The 21,982-nt window shown below is 41.2% G+C and overlaps 1 protein-coding gene across 1 annotated transcript in view; it reads right to left on the bottom strand.

Moving 5' to 3' along the window:
* The window catches only part of LOC104270849 (tetratricopeptide repeat protein 7A-like), a gene marked incomplete at its 5' end in the record, with an annotated part of 79,195 nt that extends 58,501 nt beyond the window's left edge, over positions 1–20,694 (bottom strand). The window contains 3 exons of the mRNA XM_009865325.1: positions 4,281–4,402; positions 5,338–5,468; positions 20,526–20,694. Coding sequence (XP_009863627.1) covers positions 4,281–4,402; positions 5,338–5,468; positions 20,526–20,694 — 422 coding nt within the window. The remainder of the gene's footprint in view (positions 1–4,280; positions 4,403–5,337; positions 5,469–20,525) is intronic.
* Positions 20,695–21,982: the final 1,288 nt, after the last annotated feature.

Here is a 21,982-nt window from a genome sequence, read left to right as displayed (position 1 = left end):
GGTTTTGAACGTCTCCAGAGAAGGAGACGCCACAACCTCCCTGGGCAGCCTGTGCCAGTGCTTTGTCACCCTCACAGGGAAAAAGTTTTTCCTAATATTTTTGTGGAACCTCATGTTCAAGCTTGAACCCATTGCCCCCTATCCTGTCATTGGACATCAATGAGAAGAGGCTGGCTCCGTCCTCCTGACCCTCCTCCTCGACATATTTATAAACATTTATGAGGTCACCCCTCAGCCTCCTCTTCTCCAAGCTAAAGAGACCCAGCTCCTTCAGCCTTTCCTCATAAGGGAGATGTTCCACTCCCTTCATCATCTTTGTGGCTCTGTGCTGGACTCTCTCAAGCAGTTCCCTGTCCCTCTTGAGCTGAGGGGCCCAGAACCGGGACAAGATTCCAGATGTGGCCTCACCAGGGCAGAGTAGAGGGGCAGGAGGACCTCTCTCGACCTACTAGCTACTCCCCTTCTAATACACCCCAGGATGCCATTGGCCTTCTTGGCCACGAGGGCACATTGCTGGCTCATGTCCATCCTGCTGTCCACTAGAATCCCCAGGTCCCTTTCTCCTACGCTGCTCTCCAGCAGGTCAGTCCCCAACCTATACTGGCACATGGGGTATTCTTTCCCAAGAGCAAAACTCTACAATTGCCCTTGTTGAACTAATGGATGGAAAGGACCACCCTCAGATGACTACACGGCAGTTTACAGAGCCACTTCTCCAGGTGAAGACAGTACCCAAAGCACACAAACGGCAGCAATGCCAGTGCCCCTGCCCAGCTCCTTTTGAATCTTTGTGTCTCCCCCAGGCTTCCAAAAATTCACTCTCTCCTTAAACAGCTGGCTGTTCATGGCGCCTAAAGAAGTAAGCCTCAGGTTCTCAGACTTCAATGTATGAAGAAATAAGACAAGTAATTACAACAGAGCACATTAGAGTTTCCTAATGGCAGCTTGTCTCACAGAAGTGGGGCACTCAAAAAAACCGCAATACAAAATAAAAGCTTAGGACTTATCTAGATCCATCCAGCAGACAGTAAGACTCATTCCCAAATTCCTGACTGCAGTGTCCTGGATAAGGTGCTAGATTGTACAACTGAAGAGGAGATAAATTACAAGAAAGGTCACATAAATTCCTCAGAAGAGATGAAGAGTCTGACAGAGACTGTCCTGTCTGCCTTTATACATTAAATTCTACTGCAAAACAACAAATACATGAAGTTACTCTTTTAAAGTTCCTTTGAAACCTCCAGGAATTCAAAAAGGAACTGATCACTTTAGAAAACTTACAAGAGAAGGAATTGTGCAAACATTCTCTACTACACATTTTCACCAAAGTAAATTAGGTACCAACCTGAGGGATCATAAGGAAATCTGATTTCTAATAAGTGTTTATTATTTATTTTTCAGAAACTCATTTTCTTCAAAAGTATCCTATCTAGAGCTTCCAAAACCAACCACATAGTTTACAAAGCTCTGACTTTCTCTTGCCTGTGAAACTTGACACACACTTCAAGTGTCATTAAGACAGCAATATACACATAACCATTACTTCACACAGGTGAAACGTATTAGCCCTAAGCAAATACAAAGAGCATCTTGACCAAAGAACCCATAACAGTATAAAGTAGTAATACCTGTTCAATAGTCTGAAAGGAAAGACAGTATAAAGCGAACCTAATCTCCACAACTCCACATTAGGGAAAAAAAACACAACACAGCAAAACCCAGTGCAGATGCTAACACGAAAGACAACTGGCTGCCTCCTAGAGTACAACAGCACCTGTGGGCCTGTATTCTGCATCTGCAGCATCAACATCGCTCACCGGAAGAAAAAAAGCAAGCTTTCTTGGGATGCAGCAGGGCAAACTACTGCAAGAAGCATGTCTTCAGCAACACAGTATTTTTAAGTAAACATCTTATTAAAAGCATCTGGCACTCCCACAGCTGCAAGACTTACTGCTCCTTACAGCTGGCAACTCAACATTTGAAAGGGAGACTAGGCCTTTGTTTTGTGCTGGTGCCTTCTCTCCAGTGCACGCTGCAAGAGGGCATCCCTGACCATGCTCTGAGAGACGTCTGCCTGTTCCTGCCAGCAGGAACAACCACATGACACCAACACTCATGTCCTTCAGCTCTTCTGCCTGGTCAGACAAGAATAAAGCACTCACTATTTCTTTCGTACACATATGCTGCTGGTGAAAGACAACCCACCTGATAAGACCTATCCCCCTGCCAACTTGAGCATTTATCTTCCGAGGCTTATTTCCTACCTGCACACGCTGGAAGCAATAAGAAGAACAAAAGGATTTCTCTGAGCTGTTCAATATCAGGTGAAGAAATGCATTACACACATGAAGCATTCTAAAAAGCTTCTTCCCACTTCCCTCCTCTTTCACTAATATATCTCAATGCTGCTTATGCCCTCTCGTGGCAGAAACTGCACACTAATACTAGCCGGGGGCACACAGAAGCTGGAGCCCCACCGGGCTCCTTTCTCCCCTCCTCCCCCGCCAAACCTTTCATTTCCCCGGCTGGTGTTTCTCGCTTGCACTGGAGGAGGCAAGGATGCGTGGGGCTCTGCTCCTGTCCCAGCCACGGGAGCTCCATCGCACCGACTGAGATGCTTTTTCATCAGGAGACAGCTAGAGAGAACATTTTGCTGCTATTGCTGCAATTCAGCTTATAATCAAAGCACTGCTTAATTCACACATGGATTTTGATTCTAAATGGTTTTCCTGTAGGGTTTTTTTGTGGGTTGTTGTTTTAAGGCTGTCATTAAAATAACATGGGAAGGGAGCAAGCAGGGCCCACAGTAATAGCTAAAACAAACCACTGGATATATGGAGTTGATAAAGACTAAATGAACATGAGCGAGTTTGATATCCAAAAGGTGCCTAGAGGACGTCAGTAACATATGTTCTAAATGAGATTTTATTTTATTACATAGTTAATGAGTTTACTAGCAAGACCTGAGCTTTTGTTTGCCATGAGAATAGCAAAAGGTTAGAAAAATGACATGCTGTGCCACAGCTGTCAACCACCACCTCAGCCAGGGCAACAACATACCGGCGTCCCCTACTGCCAAGGTGATACTGAGACTATGTCTTGTACTTCTAAGTCCGTACTTGACACATAAACGTGTACTCACTGACTAAAAGGGCCACCTTGTGTATCATAAGCCTTGTTAAACAAGGCTTACCTGAAGGCACCTCTCATGGATATGCTTCCAGTACACCTTCAGTGTACACATGGGCTTTTAATGAAAGAATGAGGAACAGAGAGGCTATTTGCAGCTGCATTTAAAGTCATTAATGGGGAATAAAAAAAAAAGGAAAAAAACACCACACCTGGCAAAAACACCCCTAAACAAGAAGCAATGCCTCCTCCAACCAGAGTCAAAAAATGGTGTTAATTTTCTAAAGAAGAACTTCAACTGATATTTGCTGGAATTTCTTTTCTAGTTTTCTTTCTTTCCATCTCCCCACATTTTTTGCTTTCTTCTCCATTTCATTCAGTAGGAAAAGGAGGAAAAGCACAGAAAATGAAAGAAACTATCTTTGACTGGAAGTGAAGGTAAAATAACAGCCAAAATGAAATACTTTCAAAGATGGTTTGCTAAATATAAAACTTTGACCACCAATATAATAACATAGAGCAGTGAGAAATTCAGCAGATGATTCTTAGAGAACAAATGGATAATATTGTGTAAGAACAGGACAACTACTGTTTACATATGTTGAAGAGACACTGGCCATACACGAGCAAGCCCTCACCGATGGTCTTTGGAAGTGGGCTGTATTTCAGTGGCATAGTAAGTACCCCGGAGCAGCACTGTTCCCACATGCATTATCTCCAGTAAAACCACACAATTTGGGATATTGATCAGGACATTTAAGACCTCAAATAAACAAACAAACAAATAGGTCAGTGAAAGAAATTACCCTTAAGAATTCACAGAGTTCTAAAACAGGCCCTGTGGCTGAACATTTTAAAAGCAAAGAGCAGTGTAAATTCCCCTCTATAGTCAAACTCCCCTCTTCCCCACAGGGAACAGAGTTGAGTCAAGACAACAAAATTCTTCTACTCCACCCTGCTCATGGGTCTGGAAAAATGAATCTTAGGACTCTTAAGAGAGAAAGAGAGAGAGAGAGGCAAATAGGAGGGAGGAAAGGACACTGAGGGGACCTGAAGCGAGCCAGCAGCAAAAAAAGTCACAGGAGAACACACACAAAGAAATAAGCCTTCATCTGTTCAGAGGCAAAACATTAACATCTGCATCCACCTACCCCTTCTTTAAATGAATGACGTAGGCACTCTGTAGAGCTGCTTCCAGGAAGTAGGAAAGTTCAAACTCAGAGTTCGTCACATTGCTGCCCTTGACAGATCTTGAATGTGTGCTGTTTAAGGTCTGTGAGGGGAGGAAAGAAATAACTGGGATTACAGACAATTGTTTGAACTAGTCAGTTCTTCATGAGCCAGAGACGTCTCCAGCAATAAAATGTTAGTTTCTGCCATCAGATTCCTCCTCAGACTACTTGAAAACATACCCACATAAGCTAACCAAAAGCCTTTCAAAGACAACTTTAAACTAAATAATACAGTGACTTCCATGAAATATTCTGCGTGCAATATGAAACACCATCCCTTATTACATTCCAGCCTTGATTAAAGTAAGCAGAAAGCTACACATTAATACTAAAGGCTTCAGAAGTGGTACTCCAGCCATGGAGATCCAGCATCTTGCACAGAAGTACTGATGTGATGTTTGAGTAGGTATGTCCAGCTTAACATAATGTAAATATTTGTTAGTAAGCTACCAGGAGTCCTGACGGAAGAATCTTAGCCTTTATAGTTTCTCCTATCAAATCCTTCTTGCTTTTGCTTCCTTACTAGTAAAACAGCTTTCATTGGTCAAAGTTGTCCCGTGCGGACTCTCTAAGGCAGCGTTTTACATCCAGGACTGGAAAAGGCCTATGGGCTTTTAACACATCTGATCGATAAACCTGTATCCTTGTCTCTGTGTCCAGAAGATGAATGACTTAATTCAACCTCCTTCCCTTCTTTGCAGACACAAGCTGTCCATAAAAACATTTACAGCGCTCCATACTAGCAGGAACTCATTCTTCCGCAAAGGAAGGACTGTACTTAATTTTAAATTAAAAAGACACTCAGCTTTTTCCTACAAAGTAACAGACTAGACAACTGTTAGCTGGCTTCCTTAATCAATTTTTGCCTATGCCCTATCCTCATGCTCACTTGGCATCTCCCCATCATTTTTGCTGCCAAAACTCTGGAAATTCCACCCAGGCCACGAGGCAACATCCTGAGCACATTTCTTCTTACCTTTTCAAGCTCTTGCAAGAACACCTGGGCAATGACACATGCTGTTTCAAAACAAGCCATAGCTTCCTGTTCCCTTTCACACAGTCGAGCACGTGAGGCAACTGAGTTGGCTGAGCGCTCCAGTGACAGACCTGCAAAATGGCAACACCCTATTTAACTGGAGCCCACCAGCCACATTACTCCTTCATCTACCAGCTGACAGGAAAGTTTTCCCATAGGTGAGTTTCCCCCCTTGTTTTAGTGACTTTCAGGAAGAAGACCCCCAGGAAAATCTAATTCCTACACATGCAACGCATTTTTGTCATGCTGCTGTAACACATAACGCCACTGAACACTTTCACAGTGCTTTTCAAACATTTTATGAAGAAAGGACATACAATCCCTCTGGTAGGGATGAGCAAGCAAAGAAATTAAGGCCTACATTTCCAAAGATGGCTATAGATTTTGGGTGCTTCAATGCAAGTGCAGTTTCAGAAACATCCTGGCACCAAATTCAAAAATTTATAAGCATCCGTTATCCCAAGTAAAGCTTTCAATAAACAACAGTTTTGAAGGAGGGGAAGAGGGAAAAAAAAAAAGGAAAAATTTACCAAAATTGGAAAATCTGAGGCCTTTCTTGGAAAATCTGAGCACATGCAAACCGCACATAAACACACAGCAAGCTCCTGGCAAGGCACAAGAGACTCTTAACCACGAGATCACCCTCTTTTCCAAAGAAAGGGAAAAACAGAAAGCATTTTGTACCACTAAAACTCTTGTATCATCCTCCAACCCCACTTAAAAAGAGCCTGTTAACTGAAAACCCACAGCTATTGTCCCTACAGGGAAATTTTTTATTATCAGATCATTGTCTGGCAGCACACCCACATCAGCTTTTACTCTGATCAGCGTAGCTTCTTATGCCACACCACATTTCTACAATACACGACTGCTTGGAAAGTCAAGTCTTCTACACAAAACACAACTACACTGACACCCAGTAGCCCAACATAGGTTGTAATAAGTTCAGCAGAAGCTTCTCAATAAATTTTATATATAACAACACTCCCTAATACTAATGAGAAACGTGCAAGATATAACATAAAATCCTAGTGTTCCTGACAAAGATCCACAGAAGTGACGAAAGAAGAAAGCATTCCGCTATCAAGGAAGAGACTACTGCAGCATCCAGTAAAGGATTCTGTTTCACAGGAAGAGCTACCACATGTACCAGGAGCCATTTTCCTGGGCCCCCACAATCTTGGGAGCTCATTTCAGGAGTCTGACAACAAACGGCTGTGAGGCAGCAAGGAGGAGCCAGACTTCCCCACAACGAACTGACGCAGTATGAACGCTCATGCTGGAGGAGCCTGAGGTTCCTAAGCAGTCTTAGTTTTGTTTACTTCTCATGTTCAATGTTTCTGTTTTGTCCCCTTGGTTACTCTCCTAGGAGTTTCCCTACCTCATGTCTTACAATTGAGCCAGATACAAGTCTTTGAGAGAAGAAGATGGCCCACCAAAGCAAGCTCAGGAGCTCCCCGCTCCTGCCCACTCCCAAGTCACAAGTGCAGGACACGTTCCCTTCAGCACCTACAGCTTGGAGGAACATGTTAGTACCTTTCACTTCTGAAAATCCTGGGCAGAATAGAGCAGGTGGAGTGGATTTACTTCAAACTGATGGTGTGGGGGGGCCAGGGACAATGATAATTGTTTTTAACTAATGCCCATCTTGTGTTGTCTCCTTTCTAATGCCATACACCTTTTACAGCATGCAACATAACAGATTTTGTCTTCTAGTACATCTGTGAAGTCTCCAGCTTTATATCATGGATTGGTTTCCTATTATTTCAAAGGTTCTATTCTAACCCTGTTGCTATGTCAGGAAGGCGAAAAGGGGATGTTAACTCTCTATACAGAAAAAGAAACCATCCAGTGCTACAACATTCAGTCTACAAGTATTCTTCTTAGATCTGTCCCAGTTTTACCTACCTTTGAATTTCTAGTCATTTCCCTTAAATGAAAATAAATTTTAAAGAACTGTTGCACTTCAGAGTCACCATGCCCTTAAATGCAAAGTGGAGCTGAAAGAAATCCAGTCCAATCCACTGACATTCATACACATGCAGCATTTAATCAAACTGCAAGAGCCATCCTAGCACAGTCTGTGTGGGGGTGGTTATCGTGGGAGATGTCACACGGAGAGAACAGGCTGATAAAAAGCCATTTACATGCATGCTGCAGCCCACTGCAAGGAGCTACTATTTCTAAGCTCTGATGTGGGAGAGAAAAGCAAGGAGCCTTTGCCAGCATCAAGTACTGACCACAAACATATCATCCATGTGGTCAGAAAAACAGCTAGAGGCTGAGCAGAGGCAGGGGAACAAACATATTGAAAAAGGTTTCTTGCCACAGTAAGCACAGTGCAATACACAGTGTATTAAGAGAGATACTACGCTACATTGCACACATTTTTCTATTTGTAAAGGGCAAGAAGGAAAAATGACCCACATGATGCAACCTTAGTCATGGTTCTTCCTGCTAATACCATATCTACTGACCTGATGCCATCAGAGTATAAAATCTTCTATAGAATACAAACAGAGCTATTCTTCCCTACCACAGAAATCCAATTAAAAGAAAAATTAGAGCAAGCAGACTACAAATCCAGTAGACGAAATTAAGGACAGAGGAACAACAACAAAAGTTCCCTACTCTTGCAGCCATCAATTCAGTTCTCGCAGTGCAAAGCCCTGACAATTACGGATTTGCTCAAGATGCAGTTGGACAAGACTGTTTACGAGCCCTCCAGTCCTGAAAACACAAATTCCACTAACTCTTCTCCATTCCCCATTTATAAGCACAGCAAAATCTCTGCAGAACAACAGCCATTATAAATTCAACTCTGTTCCCCCAAAGTGTTAAAAAACCACAAAAGTGCATGCTGCATCCATACTGGATTTAACAAGGTGTTAACTCTTGCTAAGACAGAACTAGCTTCTGAGTAAAGTATAAACCCATTTGCTTTCTTTGGAACTCATTAAGGTAAAGGAACTTTGGTATAGTATTTTTCACAATCAGTTATGGTGAGATAATATCAGCTTACAACTTATCTATGCTAAGGCTTTTCTCATAGGAAATGGGTGACCAAGTTTAAATATATACATAAATATACAACATAAGAACATTTTATATAGTGAAGATACAGATTTCTAATAGAGTATGGCCCAAGCTCAAGATTTTAAGAGAGGCACGTTTCCGCATTATCCATTTTAAAGAACAAACTCTTTCTACTCTCTTCAGAGGCAGTAACTTTCTATGTATAGGAACACTGCTTTTCTTTCCTGCATAAAGGGAAGTTTTCTGTTTGCCTCCTCTAGTTCTCCTGAAGATCCATCTCTGGCTCTCAATCTCTCTATAATCTCTGCTCCTTCTTCCCCTCTTCTAAAGATAAACTTTATTTATGTCAGAAAAAAAAAAAAAATCAAGCTCGTAAGGTTTGTTGTGCCACTGAACTAACTTCCTCCTAGAGCTAAAATGCACTGCTCACATTTATGGAAACCTGAAAGGAGAGATTTTATGAAGGTTTATTTCCACTTGTATCTCACTCAGTTCTTGCCAATGGAAGATGCTGCATCATGTAGCTCCAAAGCTCTAAAGTGATGTCATTACCAGAACTGGAACATACATGTGCACAGGGACACGCACTTTCAGATTTTCAGTAACAAAAATATGGTGGAAATTCATGCAGGTAAGGTTCCCAGGAGGTCCACCATCCAACTTTCTGTTTAAAGCAGGGCCAGCTCAGGATGTTACCCAGCCTGGTCTCGAAAGCCTCAGTGCACAGATGGGGACGGCACAACCACTAAGGAGAAGAGGAGGCTATGGCAGCCTTCCTCTTTTCCTCCTGTTCGTAAAGTAGTTCTCATCAGCTAGCAGCATTCCTCCTTCTGAACAGGAGGAATATACCAATCCACTCATGGGTTCCTCTCATTTTCCTTTTAATACAGAATTCCAGGCTACTGTATTTAAATGAATTTAACCGAGTGGGGAATGGTGGGTTCAGAGGTGCAAGAGTTCAGGGCCAGCAGGAGCAGCACACTACTTTGACCAACAGTGTTAGCTTGCAGCTGCTAAAACCGCAGAGCCCAGGAGCATTAGAGCTACCTGGCAACATAAGGAAGGAATCAAAGCAGCACAACAGTACACAGGGCACGAAGCCTACCTCTTGCGTTGTGTCCTGGTGCTACACTCGTGTTGGACACAGTTATGGCAACTTGAGGTAAAAGACAGCTTCAGGTGGAACTTACAGCCCTGCCGTCAACACCAGCCCTAGTCTGCAGAGCAAGGTCACAGCACCTATGCTGCTGGGCCACACAGATAGGTCATCCTGGATAAGAGTCAGCATGTTGCTAAGCTAAGTGCATGCAATAGTTCTACTATAGCTACAGGAAGACAAGCAGCTTGTCTTGAGGTAAGATAGGTGTGAACACACTGCGTGGCAACTGCTACCACTTAACTGGTTGTGTGCATGTTCTCACTCTGTGGCAAATGCCAGGTCATTCTAGGTAGCTGTCCCCAAGGGAAGGGTGCACCTCATTTCTAACACACAGCTTTCAGCCTAGTTCAAGAGTGTGGCTCTAGAAGTTTAATTAGCATTGAAACAAGACTATTTTTAAGACCAGCTCTTCAAACATACAAGTGTGCACTCTGAGTAGTCAAAGTTCAGCAGATAACTAAACACTTTTCAAATACAAAGTGCAAAAGCACAACCAAACCATAGGGCCAGTCCACCCCACTGGCTATTTTTTGAACTTCAGACACAGCCCTCAGTCAAACCATTACATTACAGTGTCTTGAAAAGCAAAACAGCCTGAACTTCAAGAAGCCAAAGACTGATAGGCAAAACTCAGCACTATGAATTATTTCTGCCACAATTCACAGCAGTTCAAGTAATTCACATCATGGGTCTTGACACTCATCTCCCCAGCAATTAAGCTAGCAGGACTTATCTGGAACACAAATAGAAAAAGGGGACGAAAGGCCTAGAAGCCCTTTGTTTTGAACACATGCATTCATATTGCACCTCAGGAAAGGTGGGGAGGCGAAGTTTTGTTTGCCAGAAAGCTGCACAAACTTCTTTCACCATTGCTTCCTACTATACAGGATTATTGTACATTCACAGCAATCCCTTACAATCTTGAGGTACTTTTAATGTAAAAGTCTTCAAGGCAGAAAATCCCAGTTACTCTAAATAAACTTATCTGAAGACCATTTTGTCCGTAAGCTGGGAATGAAGGCTGAAAATTTAAGTAACCTGTGCAAGGCTTCTTAGTTGCATCAAAGCAGAAATCAAGACTCCTACTCTCAGCTTTCCCACTAGATGCAACAAAGCGATGCTAACAACTACTCGACACCAGGTTAGACTTGAAATTGCAGCTAAATCTGACTGTTGAAACTGGGACAGTTTTTTGATTGAGTGGCCGTGAAGCAAGTAGGTAGCAAGCACTCAAAAGATGCAACCTCAGTCACCTACCCCTGATCGATGCTGCGTAGGCTCTGCCTCACACTGCATATCTTACTGCGCAGCAGAAATCAGTAACCATAATCCAAAGATTTTTTTTTCCCAAGCATGTCAAGACCCGTTGCCTATCAGCTGTGTGTTCCTAAGCTTAATGACAGGTCTACGAGCCTTAGTTTTAACCTGTAATACAGTGGTTTCCAACCTTTTTTAATCATACATCCCTATGAGTAAAAAAAAAATTACTGAGCATGCACGCTCAAAATATGTATACAGTTATATATACACATGCTACTTTGCAATGCATTTATTATATACTTACGCTACTGACAATAACCTATCTTCATAGAAAAGGCCTACAAATTCAGAACACATTTTGTAAAAGCAAAAAGGCATAATTCATCTTTAGCTTTAACAGTTCTTTTAAGCATTTTGCCATAAGACAACCAGGAGGCTTTAGTATGGTATGAAAGATTTTCACGGTCACTCCTCATCTCCTTAGAAAGCACTGCAAAGATTCTATTTTAAAGTCTTCTGTTCATAAAGCTAACCCTACTGGTCGCATGCACTTTGTGCACTTCTGGGTCCCACTTTGCTTCTAAGTTGTTCTTCATATATTTCATTACTGAACTAGAATCTAGCAAACTGCTTAAGCCGAAATATGTCAGAAACATTTGTAGTTTGGTGCAACAGCATAGCACAAGATTTGTTCTAATACTCCTTTCTTCATGTCTGTGGCACTGTTTTCTGCGTGTCTTCCAAAGGAATGTGCTGTAGTTCGCTGCGATATTGTTTTGTGAGTATTATTTAAGCCATTTTGCTACAGCAGGAAGAACAAGTGTTTCCCTAGTGGTATGCAGTTTCTTCATCTTTTGATCTCGCACAAGGAACCTCGAAAGAGGCTTCTAAAACTTCAATTTGAATATAATTTTTGTTTTAAGGAGTGCATTGAGTATCATTGGATTTTAAAAAATCACTGATTAGACCTGATTAAACTGTCACTGCTTTTACCTGATGAAGAGTTCATGCTAGGAGTAGTGTCGGCTCTGCCATTTTCTTATTGCTCACTTGTCCTCATGCTACCAGTATTATCTGCAATTCATGGTTTCTCTGAGGGAATCTTTAAGCTACTTGTCTATTTTGTGAGGGTTAATTTCGTTAAAACTAGATAACACAATACATAAGTCCACTTAACCAGGCGCACGTGAACTGCAAGACACCGAAAGCGAATGAAAAAGTGAGGGTGCTTCTGTGAGCCCCTCGTACTGTAGAACACCCATTCCTTCACAAAGCACTTTACAGGCTCTACAGGACATGGGACCCACTAACACACAGACTGAGCGAGTGCACCACTGTCAATTCTGGTACATAAATAATGCTTAATTTTAATGTGTGTGTATGTGTTGGGGTTTCTTTTAATAAAAAGTAAACAGAAGTTCTAATATTTTTCTCCTGCACCCTAGTAGATCATCTTGCACACCCCCTGGGGCACAGGCACCTGACTTTGGGGATCACTGCTATAGTTATCCTGGTACAAGAGGCCACCACCACTCTATGATATGAGATGGCAGTTAAGAATATGTCTCTGCTGGAGAGATGCTCTGGGGAACAGCAAATCCAGTCAAGAACAGCAATCTCCTACAGCCCAACACCTAAAGGACTCTGTTGGCACCATCCACATCCATAAACTTCCAGGGCATGCTGCAAGAATTACAGTTTTTCCCCTCACTGAAATACAACAGGCAGAAGTAAGGGAGGAAAAAAAAGAGTGGGTGGGTCACCAGGGCAAGAGAGGATGCTGATGACCAAGTACTGGGATTTATTCAGTTTCAGCTTGAGCTCATCTGCTTCACAACCAGACAAGAAAGGTCTCTTCCAGCTGCAGTCACAGGCACTAAACAGACTACCCCAGCTTCATGTGTACTTTGGGAGCAGGAGGGAGAAAATGTTACTTCAGATTTTACTACGCTGATTCATAATAAGCACTCAAGCCAATTCTACTTAAAATCTGTTAGAACAGACATAGCCTGTGAACACTAACAAACTTAGTGCCCTACCACTTAGAAGATGATGAAAGACTGATCAAAGATGATCAAATTCTTTACTGAAAGGGTTGTCAGGCATTGGTACAGCCTGCCCAGGGAGGTGGTTGAGTCACCATCCCTGGAGGGATTTGAGAGACAGGTAGAGGTTGTGCTGAGGGACATGGTTTGGTGGTGTTGATAGGGCTAGGATGAAAGTAGGACTCAATGATCTTGAAGGTCTCTTCCAGCTGAAACTGTTCAATGATTCTATGACATTTGGAGCTTACTCCAGGGCATTTGTGCATAGCAGATTGTGCTAAACAAACTGCTTCTAAAGTGCAAACAGGAAAAAAAGTAAACTATCCTATTCAACAGCAGCGAAGAGCTCATGGAGTGCAACAACAAAGCCTAAGAGCACCAAGAACACCAAGGCTGGACTTGGTAACTCATTCACATCCACGCTGGGAAGCAGTTGGCACCAAGGCACAAAATTCACCAACATGCAACAGCTTCAAAGTCATCGCTGTCACAACGTAAGAGCAACTCCAAACCCTTAAATTTCTATTCTGAAAACCTACGTAAGACACATACTAATACGAGGCCCCTTTAACAACACATCACCAGCTACAAACTGGGGCTTTTGCCTATCAGACAGCTACTCTGATGCCAACACAAATAAACAGCATGCTTCCTGTCTAGCTGTCAGACTTGTGAAAACTAACACTTTGAAGTGTATATCGGATACGGAACAAAGTCTCTCTCTCTGATGTGGATTAACATTTAAGAAATGCAGCTTTTGTCAAGCAAAAGTGAAAACAAGCTCTGCCAACAAAACGCCTTCAGTTGCCCTCAGTTACTCAGTTTTTAATGTCATATTGTATCATATATCCTTGTGGATAGGACTCAATCCTTCTAATGGCCAGGCAAGAAAATTAGTTTTATTATTTAGGCTTTGTTTAAAGAAACTCATCTCCCCACAGATCTCATTACTCAGACAGATGAATCTCACCCCTTTTTAGTCATCAGAGACAGATTCCAAAGGAATTTGTACCCTGACAGACCCTTAAAAAAATTAAAAAGAGAAAAAGCAAACTTTTCTTCCATTGCAATTCTACTTGGTTACAGCAGCAGCTGAAAATACTGCCAGATATAACCACCCTGAGTAGCTACCAGTAGAAGAAAGAGCAAGTAAAGGAATAGGAGACTACTGCAAGTCAATATATAATCTCAAAAGCAACATATAGGTTAACACATCTGCATGCTGCCAAGTGCCAATCATCCTCATGAAGCCCATTTTCACCCAAGAGCAATATATTTGTACGAAAAAAAGTGAAAGCAAGGTTTTAGCTAACTTCCCCCTCAACTTTTACCCATATCTACACTTTTCTCTTCTTTTGTAATTACAAAATGCTTTTACTTTCTTCCATTAGTGCCCTGAGAGAACATAAATTACTTATCTGAACATTAAAAAAAATGCCATCAACCTTCCATTAATCCATTTCCTACTTTCGTCTCAGTTGACAAGACAATGTATGTCCTTACATAGTGAGATACATACACTATCTCTTCTCAGGTATTACAGCAAAGTTTTTCCCAGAGAACTTAAACTCTTTAAAAATCAGCCTGTAGAAAGGATACCCAAGCACAAGAACATGCATAACCACAGGGTGGATTTTTTAGGATCCAAGAGGCAGAACAGTACTCCAAACACTCATCTGGAAAAAGCAGAACACACCCTACAAAACGTTATGCCCTCTGAAATGAGAAACATGCTCACTAAGTATAGGCATATGCTGTCAAGAGGTTAATAAAACATGATCAGAATTAGAAATGCCTTCTGCAAAAAGAAGTCTGAAGTGTAAATTCATTTTCAAGAAAAGATTATGAATTAGATTACAACCCTGAAAAGCTATATAACATTTCCAAACTCGTTTTGTCTGTACTAGGAATTGTTGAAACTGCTGGCACTCAAGATCATTCCACTGTCTGAATTCCAGTACACACAATACTTTTGGTGTTGCCATCTCACTTATCAAAAATTAAGTGGATGAAATTCTCATCCCAGAGAAGCTAACTGGAAACTGTTTTCACAAGCACTCTACTTAAAAGTAAGGCTCCGTATGTTACACCCATAACATACAACAGCTAATTAATATTATTTGAATGGAATATATCCTTGCACTGCGGGATCAGTAGTATTTAGTGAAAATATTAACTGGAGAAATTACTGGCTTCGCATGTGAATTAAGAGTTTGATGAAGTACTGAAATGACTCTTGAGCATAGGGGTGCTCTCCTTCAGGGAGGACAAAAAAATATCGAGAAAAAAAACCACCACCTTTTGTTTTCCCTTTCAGTTCTCTCCACTAATTTATTTCCATTCTTAGCTAACCAACAAAGTTTTGACTAAATAAAACCAAACAGGAAAGTTTATTTTTCTGATTTTCATCTACAAATTAAAAAAAATGCACATAACGACAAGAAATTTACCAGTTAACACTTACCAAAAAAAACTGAGTTAAAACAGTGAAAGTCATTTTTTCAACTGAAAGGATTTTCTTAATCAAATTCTTTTTAAAGAGAGGAAGAAAAGAGTAGATTTATCAGAACTTAGTTTTGCAATAAAGCTGTCTTTATACTTTATTCTAATTTCCAAATAAATGCAACTGAATATAAATATCACCTAGGAAATTAATCATCCTGTAGAAAGTTATACTAGAAAATGAATGACACACAAACAAATGTCAAAATTAAAATCTCCAATAAATTGTCTGAATAAGTGGATTATATATCCTCTAACAAGCTAGAATGAAAAATTCTAATGCCAGACATGTTTACTGAATGCAGATCTATGTGTCCTACATGTTTAACTGTTTTGCAAATGAACAAAATAAGAAATTCATTAAGCTATACAAGCACAAAGGAAGTTCAAAAGAGATTATTTAGGCTTCAGTTGGTCAATTTAAAATGATTAAAACCAATAAGGTACTTTTTAAGTCACCCGAGTAAAAGGTCAGGTTTTCAGTTTATTATTTCTGTGTGATACCATCATTTTCCTGTCAGGACACTACCATAACCCCAAAACAACCACTTCCAGTATTACAAACCCAAGACAAAGATTTCACACGGGGAGAAAGCAGTACAATATACTTCAAAGCAATACCATTCCTGTTATCACTAAAGTTTTAAAAGATACAACCATATGAGAAACAGGAAAACACGTAAGTGCAGCAATTCTTCCTAAAAAATGAACAATTAAAAACCAACAAAAAAAATCCACCAGCTGGACTGAACCCAGAACCCTGCATGCAAGCTCCAGACTGTTTATCATTATCAAGCTCAGGAAAAACCTTCACATGGTGGATTCAGGGTTTTGCTTTCAGCAATAGCATTCACAGCTCTTAGGAGGGCTCTAAAGACCAGTGGCTCAATCCAGCCATTTGTCTCGTGATCTTACAATATTTCAGAAGTGCCACACGACACATCTTAAACATCTTTCAGCAACTCAAAGGAGATCAAGAACAAAGGAAAAGATTGCTCTGAGCCACTGCACTAATAGAGTCTTGTTTCCTTCCAAGCATGTCACATTTTTAAGTGTCACTTGTGGTTGGATTTGCTATAACAAAACAGACTACAATCAAGGCTCCTTTATCACCTCATTCTTTTCCACATGGATTTTCCTAAGATCTAAAAAGGCCAATCTCACATTGCAGCCTTTCGATAAAATGGATCTCTTTTCTAACGTTAAAAAAACCCACCTTGTAGAAATAAATTTACATGAGATTCATCTCACCCATCTTTAGATCCCTAAAACCAAAGACAGTCTCCTCTCAGTCGCCAGTGAGGAGGCTGTATTGTACAATACCACATACTTGATCCGTGTTGGATGTTACGTGACAAGGTGATGAATCACCCCAGAACTGCCAGCTTCTGACTGTACAGGGAGTTCAGACTGGAGCTGCACAAATTAATCTCACCCTGAGCTGAAAACAGCCAATAACAACACAAAAACTACTGCAGGATGGACTGGAAGAAAAGGAAAAAAAGAAGGACTGGGTATATTGAAGCTTTGACTCACCAGAAAATCAGCTGTATACCATTTGTAATCCTATGTCATCACTGTCCAGCTTTAGTTAGCTACCTATCACCAGGCTACCCCAGGTCCAGGCAGAGGAAGTCCAGTGCCTGGCCTGACAGCTGACCTGGTGGACATACAGATCTCTTCTGCACAGGACACCTTGCAGCAGCTGTGATGCCACGCAGCCTGACCACAAGCCAAAGACCCTCTCGGTCATTACAAAACCAGGACCCTTATGCCACATCGGCCCTGCAGGAGCCTTCGCCAGTCAGGCTGGCAACAGCCTCCTTCAGTTAACGCAGCTCTCGGCTGTGCAACAAACAGCGCAACAACAGAGAGGCCTTTCTACAAACTTGGAATTTAGGCATGCTGAAGCCCTGGGTAGTTACATTGTGCTTTATAAGACCTACTCCTTTTTGTGACTTACCCTACTACCATGAAAATTTGTCCACTGGGAAGAGAGATCTCTTCAGGATTTCTGCAGCAAGCACAGCCAGAGGGAAACCAAAGTGCTCCAGCAGTTAAACACTGTGTCCTCAATACTTTTTTGCTTGCTTGTTTTTAAGCAGACAACACCAGCTAACAAAGCCATGTCACTTCTCAAGTGAATAAGAGAAAAAAATGAGAGCAAGTTTGCTTTCTCAATACTAGTTTATGCAACAGACAGAACTGTTTGCATCAGAGATTACTTGCAGTACTGTGAACTGGGCAGAGGTTTTATGAAGGAGTTAACTTTGCAGAGACAAGTACAGACCAACCAATATTAACCAACCATAAAGGTTAAAATTAGCCAGAGGGAAAAAAATCAAGCTGTTGTCAGAGCTCCACTCCCAGTGCTCACATAACTTCTCTCCTTACAATGCAGGGATATAGAAACAGGACAAGCGGAAGCAATCCGTGGAGAAACAGGAAGAGTCTTGCCCTCTCTGCCATTTCTCCCATGATGTGTCAACTGCTCAAGGTCCTGCATTTATAAAGAACTTCGTTTGCTGCTTGATACCCACCTTGGGTGGAAGTCTACTGAGCAAGGCAAGCAAGAAACATTTTCCCTGTCAGACTTCTGCAAAAATTCTGCTCAATTACAAGAGTGCAAATCCCCATTTTTCTTACTGTATCATCCTATTACATGCTATGGAGCTATGGACCTTCAGAGGAAGGCCCCATAGATTTAGCTCTCTATGTCCAGCCTTCAGTATTGTGGAGCTGAAGAAGTACTCTTAAAAAAAACAAACAAAAAACCCTCAAGTGTTGCTGGTTCACATTTCATATCTGCCACTGACTTCATCTATGCTCCTCCTCCCAGTGTATTCTGTTATCTTTCTCATTACATTTTTGTTTGTTTCCAATAGTAAAATAAGCATTAGTGCCTTTGATTTTACTCTCCTTTCTTCCATGACCTTTTCATCATAATCCTGAATGCCTGAGAACCTACAATGCCATTCTGTGTATCAGCACAGCCCAGTAGTACTACCTACACAAAACAAGGTGGTTTCAGGTTCATACTAAGACATGATACAAAGTTCCGGTGCTGGATGAACAGGGATAATTTAAATCAACTGATTGCTCCCATTACTGAAAATGTGAATAAGAAATTAAGCTGGGAACCCAATTTCTTCCCTGAAATAAAGACACGACCATGGCTTTTCTGGATTGTTGCCTAAATTATCCCTACAAAAATTTTACTACCAGCTATGTTCAAGAGCAGCTTTAAAGAAGGTTTCAGCTTGCATAAAAAAACTAGTGGTTCAACCAAAGGCAAAGGTAGTAATACTGTATAGATCAATAGAATTTCTGTAGAGGTATCAAATGAAAAAGGGGAATAAGAAAAATCTTTAGCATAAAGTATAAAAGAATTTGAAATAATTCAACTCTCTGCTGTTGCTTGCCTTGCAGAGTTAGCCTGGACCAACACATTTCAAAATGAAAATTCAAATCCACGCTGCTATTGCCATAGTTACCCATACAAATTTCTAACATTTATGGGATTATTTCTCTCAGACTGGGAGCATGAGTACATGGCATGGGGAAAGAGTGATCCTAGCAGTGATTCCCCTCTCTAGACTCAGCTGGAGAAGTTCCACCTTGCAAGACTTTTCTCAGTCAGAAACTCTGGCAAAATACTGACTGACTTACTATACTCTTGATATCTTGGCTAATCTGAAAATAATCACACTGAGGACAAAAACTGTGGAATAGCACAGAGGATGGTTTGCAATGGCAGTGGGTCCTTAGAGCTTACAAACACACGCAGGAGCAACACAATATTTACATTCCTTGCTGAATCACATGGAAAAAAATAATAATCATTGCCTGATCCTCCAAGGCTTACACCTCCACCCCCAATATCTTCATATGCAAGTGACATAATCAGTATCACAGAAGAGGTCTTACAGAAACAGCGTTATTTCATCAGTGTTCATGCATATCTTATCACTGCACTCACACCTCATCAAGGGCTTTATCCAGTTCCCAGGGAGGACAGTGCATCTCCTTCAGGCTCCGGAGTACACCAGTAGTCCATCTCAAACACCCTGCTGCAAGTGCACTGGCAGTTACTCACTCTTCTGTGCCATGCAAGTGTTAGTGCAAGTTACAAGTAAATTAGTCCTGCTCTACAAAAGCTCGTTAATGAAGCAGATTCAAACAGTGCCACAGAAAAAAATATCGAAGCAAGCAAAGCAGCACAAACAGGTTTTCAAAAAAAGCTGAATGACTGTGTGAGATCACAAAACACCCAAATTATCAGTAATACTAGCAGCCCAGTCAAACAGTATTTTGGCTTGATTTGGTTTCACTCTTTTACATACCAGTTGAAGGTATCTGATCATCAGAGTTCTCATTCACCTAATTAGCTGGTGGACATGCTGAAAAGAGTAGAAAGCAGTAGATAGGTAGCAGTACTTGAGCAACATTTATAAAGGAACTGAAAGCAAATGAAGGAGAAGATGACTAATCTTTTTTTCCCCCAAGTCAAAAACTGACTAGGGTCTTCCTTTCCCCCACTCAAAAAGGAAATGCAATTTCACTACCTGTAGAGACAGTTTTAATTAGGATCTCTCAAACAGTGCAACACCTGTAGAATTAGAGGGAGGAGAGATTCCTGTTTGTACATAAGGTCTGATACTGTGTGACATGCATTGCAAAAATATACTACCTGCTTCGAAAGCACATATTCTGTTAGTCCAGAGTTTAAAACTTGGAAGCATCGTCCTTGCTTAACTCAGAGAAATCATCAAAATTCTTAAGTAGATGAACCCTTTCTAAGGGAAAGCATAGGGTTCAATTCAGCTGAATGCTTGATTTAGGTTTTCACCAAAATGGATACACAATCTCAAGTGACTTACAACCAGCTACCACAAGATTTCCAATTTCAAGCTTTTCTTTACAAGCCAGTCAAGTTTAAAAACCATGGACTAAGACTCCATAATGCCTTTAAACTACATAGTTTAAACTACACAGACCATACCCAATGGGATTTTCTAAAGCACACAGCATTGCCCTAACTCCGCTCCAATCAAATCACTTGGAGAAGTATCTTTAACGTCAACCTAAACATAGCACACTTCAAATATGTATGCACAGTCCCTTACCTTTAATAACAAAGGCTTCAGTTACCAAACGCAGCATGTACAGAGGTTCATCTTTTGTTGTGAGGTTATCAATTCCTGCTCTTGCATACATGCTGATGGCATCTCTGTAGGATCCCTCCACGTAATGAAGCTTTCCTATGATCAGCATTGCTTCTGTCATATGCCTAGGCTGAAATGGAGCAGGGAGAAGAAAAGAATGTTTACATAGTAAAATACCAGGCAGCAAGAATGAGGTACTTCAGAACAACTTAAGTTGATTCATTATGCTTTCTCTCAATGTTTCTAGCTCTGTAGGAAGGATTTAAGTGTCTAAAGATCTTATGGCTATGCTCATGAGTGCAGTAAGCATCAAGAGTCAGGCAACTACTTTGGAGCTCAGTTTGGAAACACACAGCTTAGAAGCCACCTCTTTGGTTTCAGCTGACCTACTCTATGGATTTGCCGGACACAGCCCATAAAAGCCTGGCATTGTCAGAACTGCCTATATACACATCAAGAAAATCCTCTGCTTTTAAACTAGGCAGAAAGCATCACTTTTTAGTCAAGTGCTCTCCTCTCCTCTGTGCATTTCATTAAAGAGTGAGAAAGCTCCCAGATTTTCCCAAGTTTATTGAAAAATTTTCAGGCAAAAGTTGAAATAAACAGAAGGCACGCCTGCTCTATCTAAAATTTGTCCTGTTTCTTAAGGATTGAAAACATGCTTGCAAATCTGTGTGACAAAAAAACCTCAGTAAATATATCTGTTCAGACCCTTTTTACACTTTGGAAAGCATGGAAAGGTTCCTAAGGCTTCATATTCACTTTTTTAATATGTGCAGTCAACAGAGGGTTAATGCTGCATGAGTAGCCAGGTCACCACTAACAAAGAAATAGTAACGGCAACTCATGTAGCCAAACTTAACACCAAGACCTGGAAGAGTTCTGTGGTCCTGGCTGTTAAAGGGGCTAAAATATAAAGAAGGAGGATTGAATGGACTCCCCTTCCCTCCCCCTCTTTTTTTTTACTTTTTAAATACGCTGACTTTTGAGAAGCTAAGAACAAGGAACTCCTCCAGAAAAGCCACTGCACACTTGCTCCCTGGAAATAAATATGATAAAAGTATAGCATACTCTTCCAGCTGAACTAGCCTGTAAGTTTCACGACCAAAAGCAATACAATTCTATAACAAACTGTTCTAATTCAGCAACTTTTTAAAGCCAGTTATGCAACTGTGTGTCCAAGGACACTAAACACAGCAGCAGCCATTGAGGGAGAATCTTAAAACACTCCTAAAGCTCTGCAGCTGAGTGTCCACCAGGGATCAGTACTGGGACCAGTCCTATTCAACATCTTTATTGATGACCTGGCTAAGGGGACTGAGTCTACCCTTAGTAAGTTTGCAGATGACACCAAGCTGGAGAGAAGAGTGTCGATCTGCCAGAGGGCAGGAAGATGCTGCAGAGGGACCTGGACAGGC

Source organism: Apaloderma vittatum, unplaced genomic scaffold (assembly GCF_000703405.1).
Source record: "Apaloderma vittatum isolate BGI_N311 unplaced genomic scaffold, ASM70340v1 scaffold7892, whole genome shotgun sequence".
Taxonomy (NCBI): domain Eukaryota; kingdom Metazoa; phylum Chordata; class Aves; order Trogoniformes; family Trogonidae; genus Apaloderma; species Apaloderma vittatum.
The sequence above is the reverse complement of the archived record's forward strand: the minus strand, read 5'-3'. Positions and strand labels throughout refer to the sequence as shown.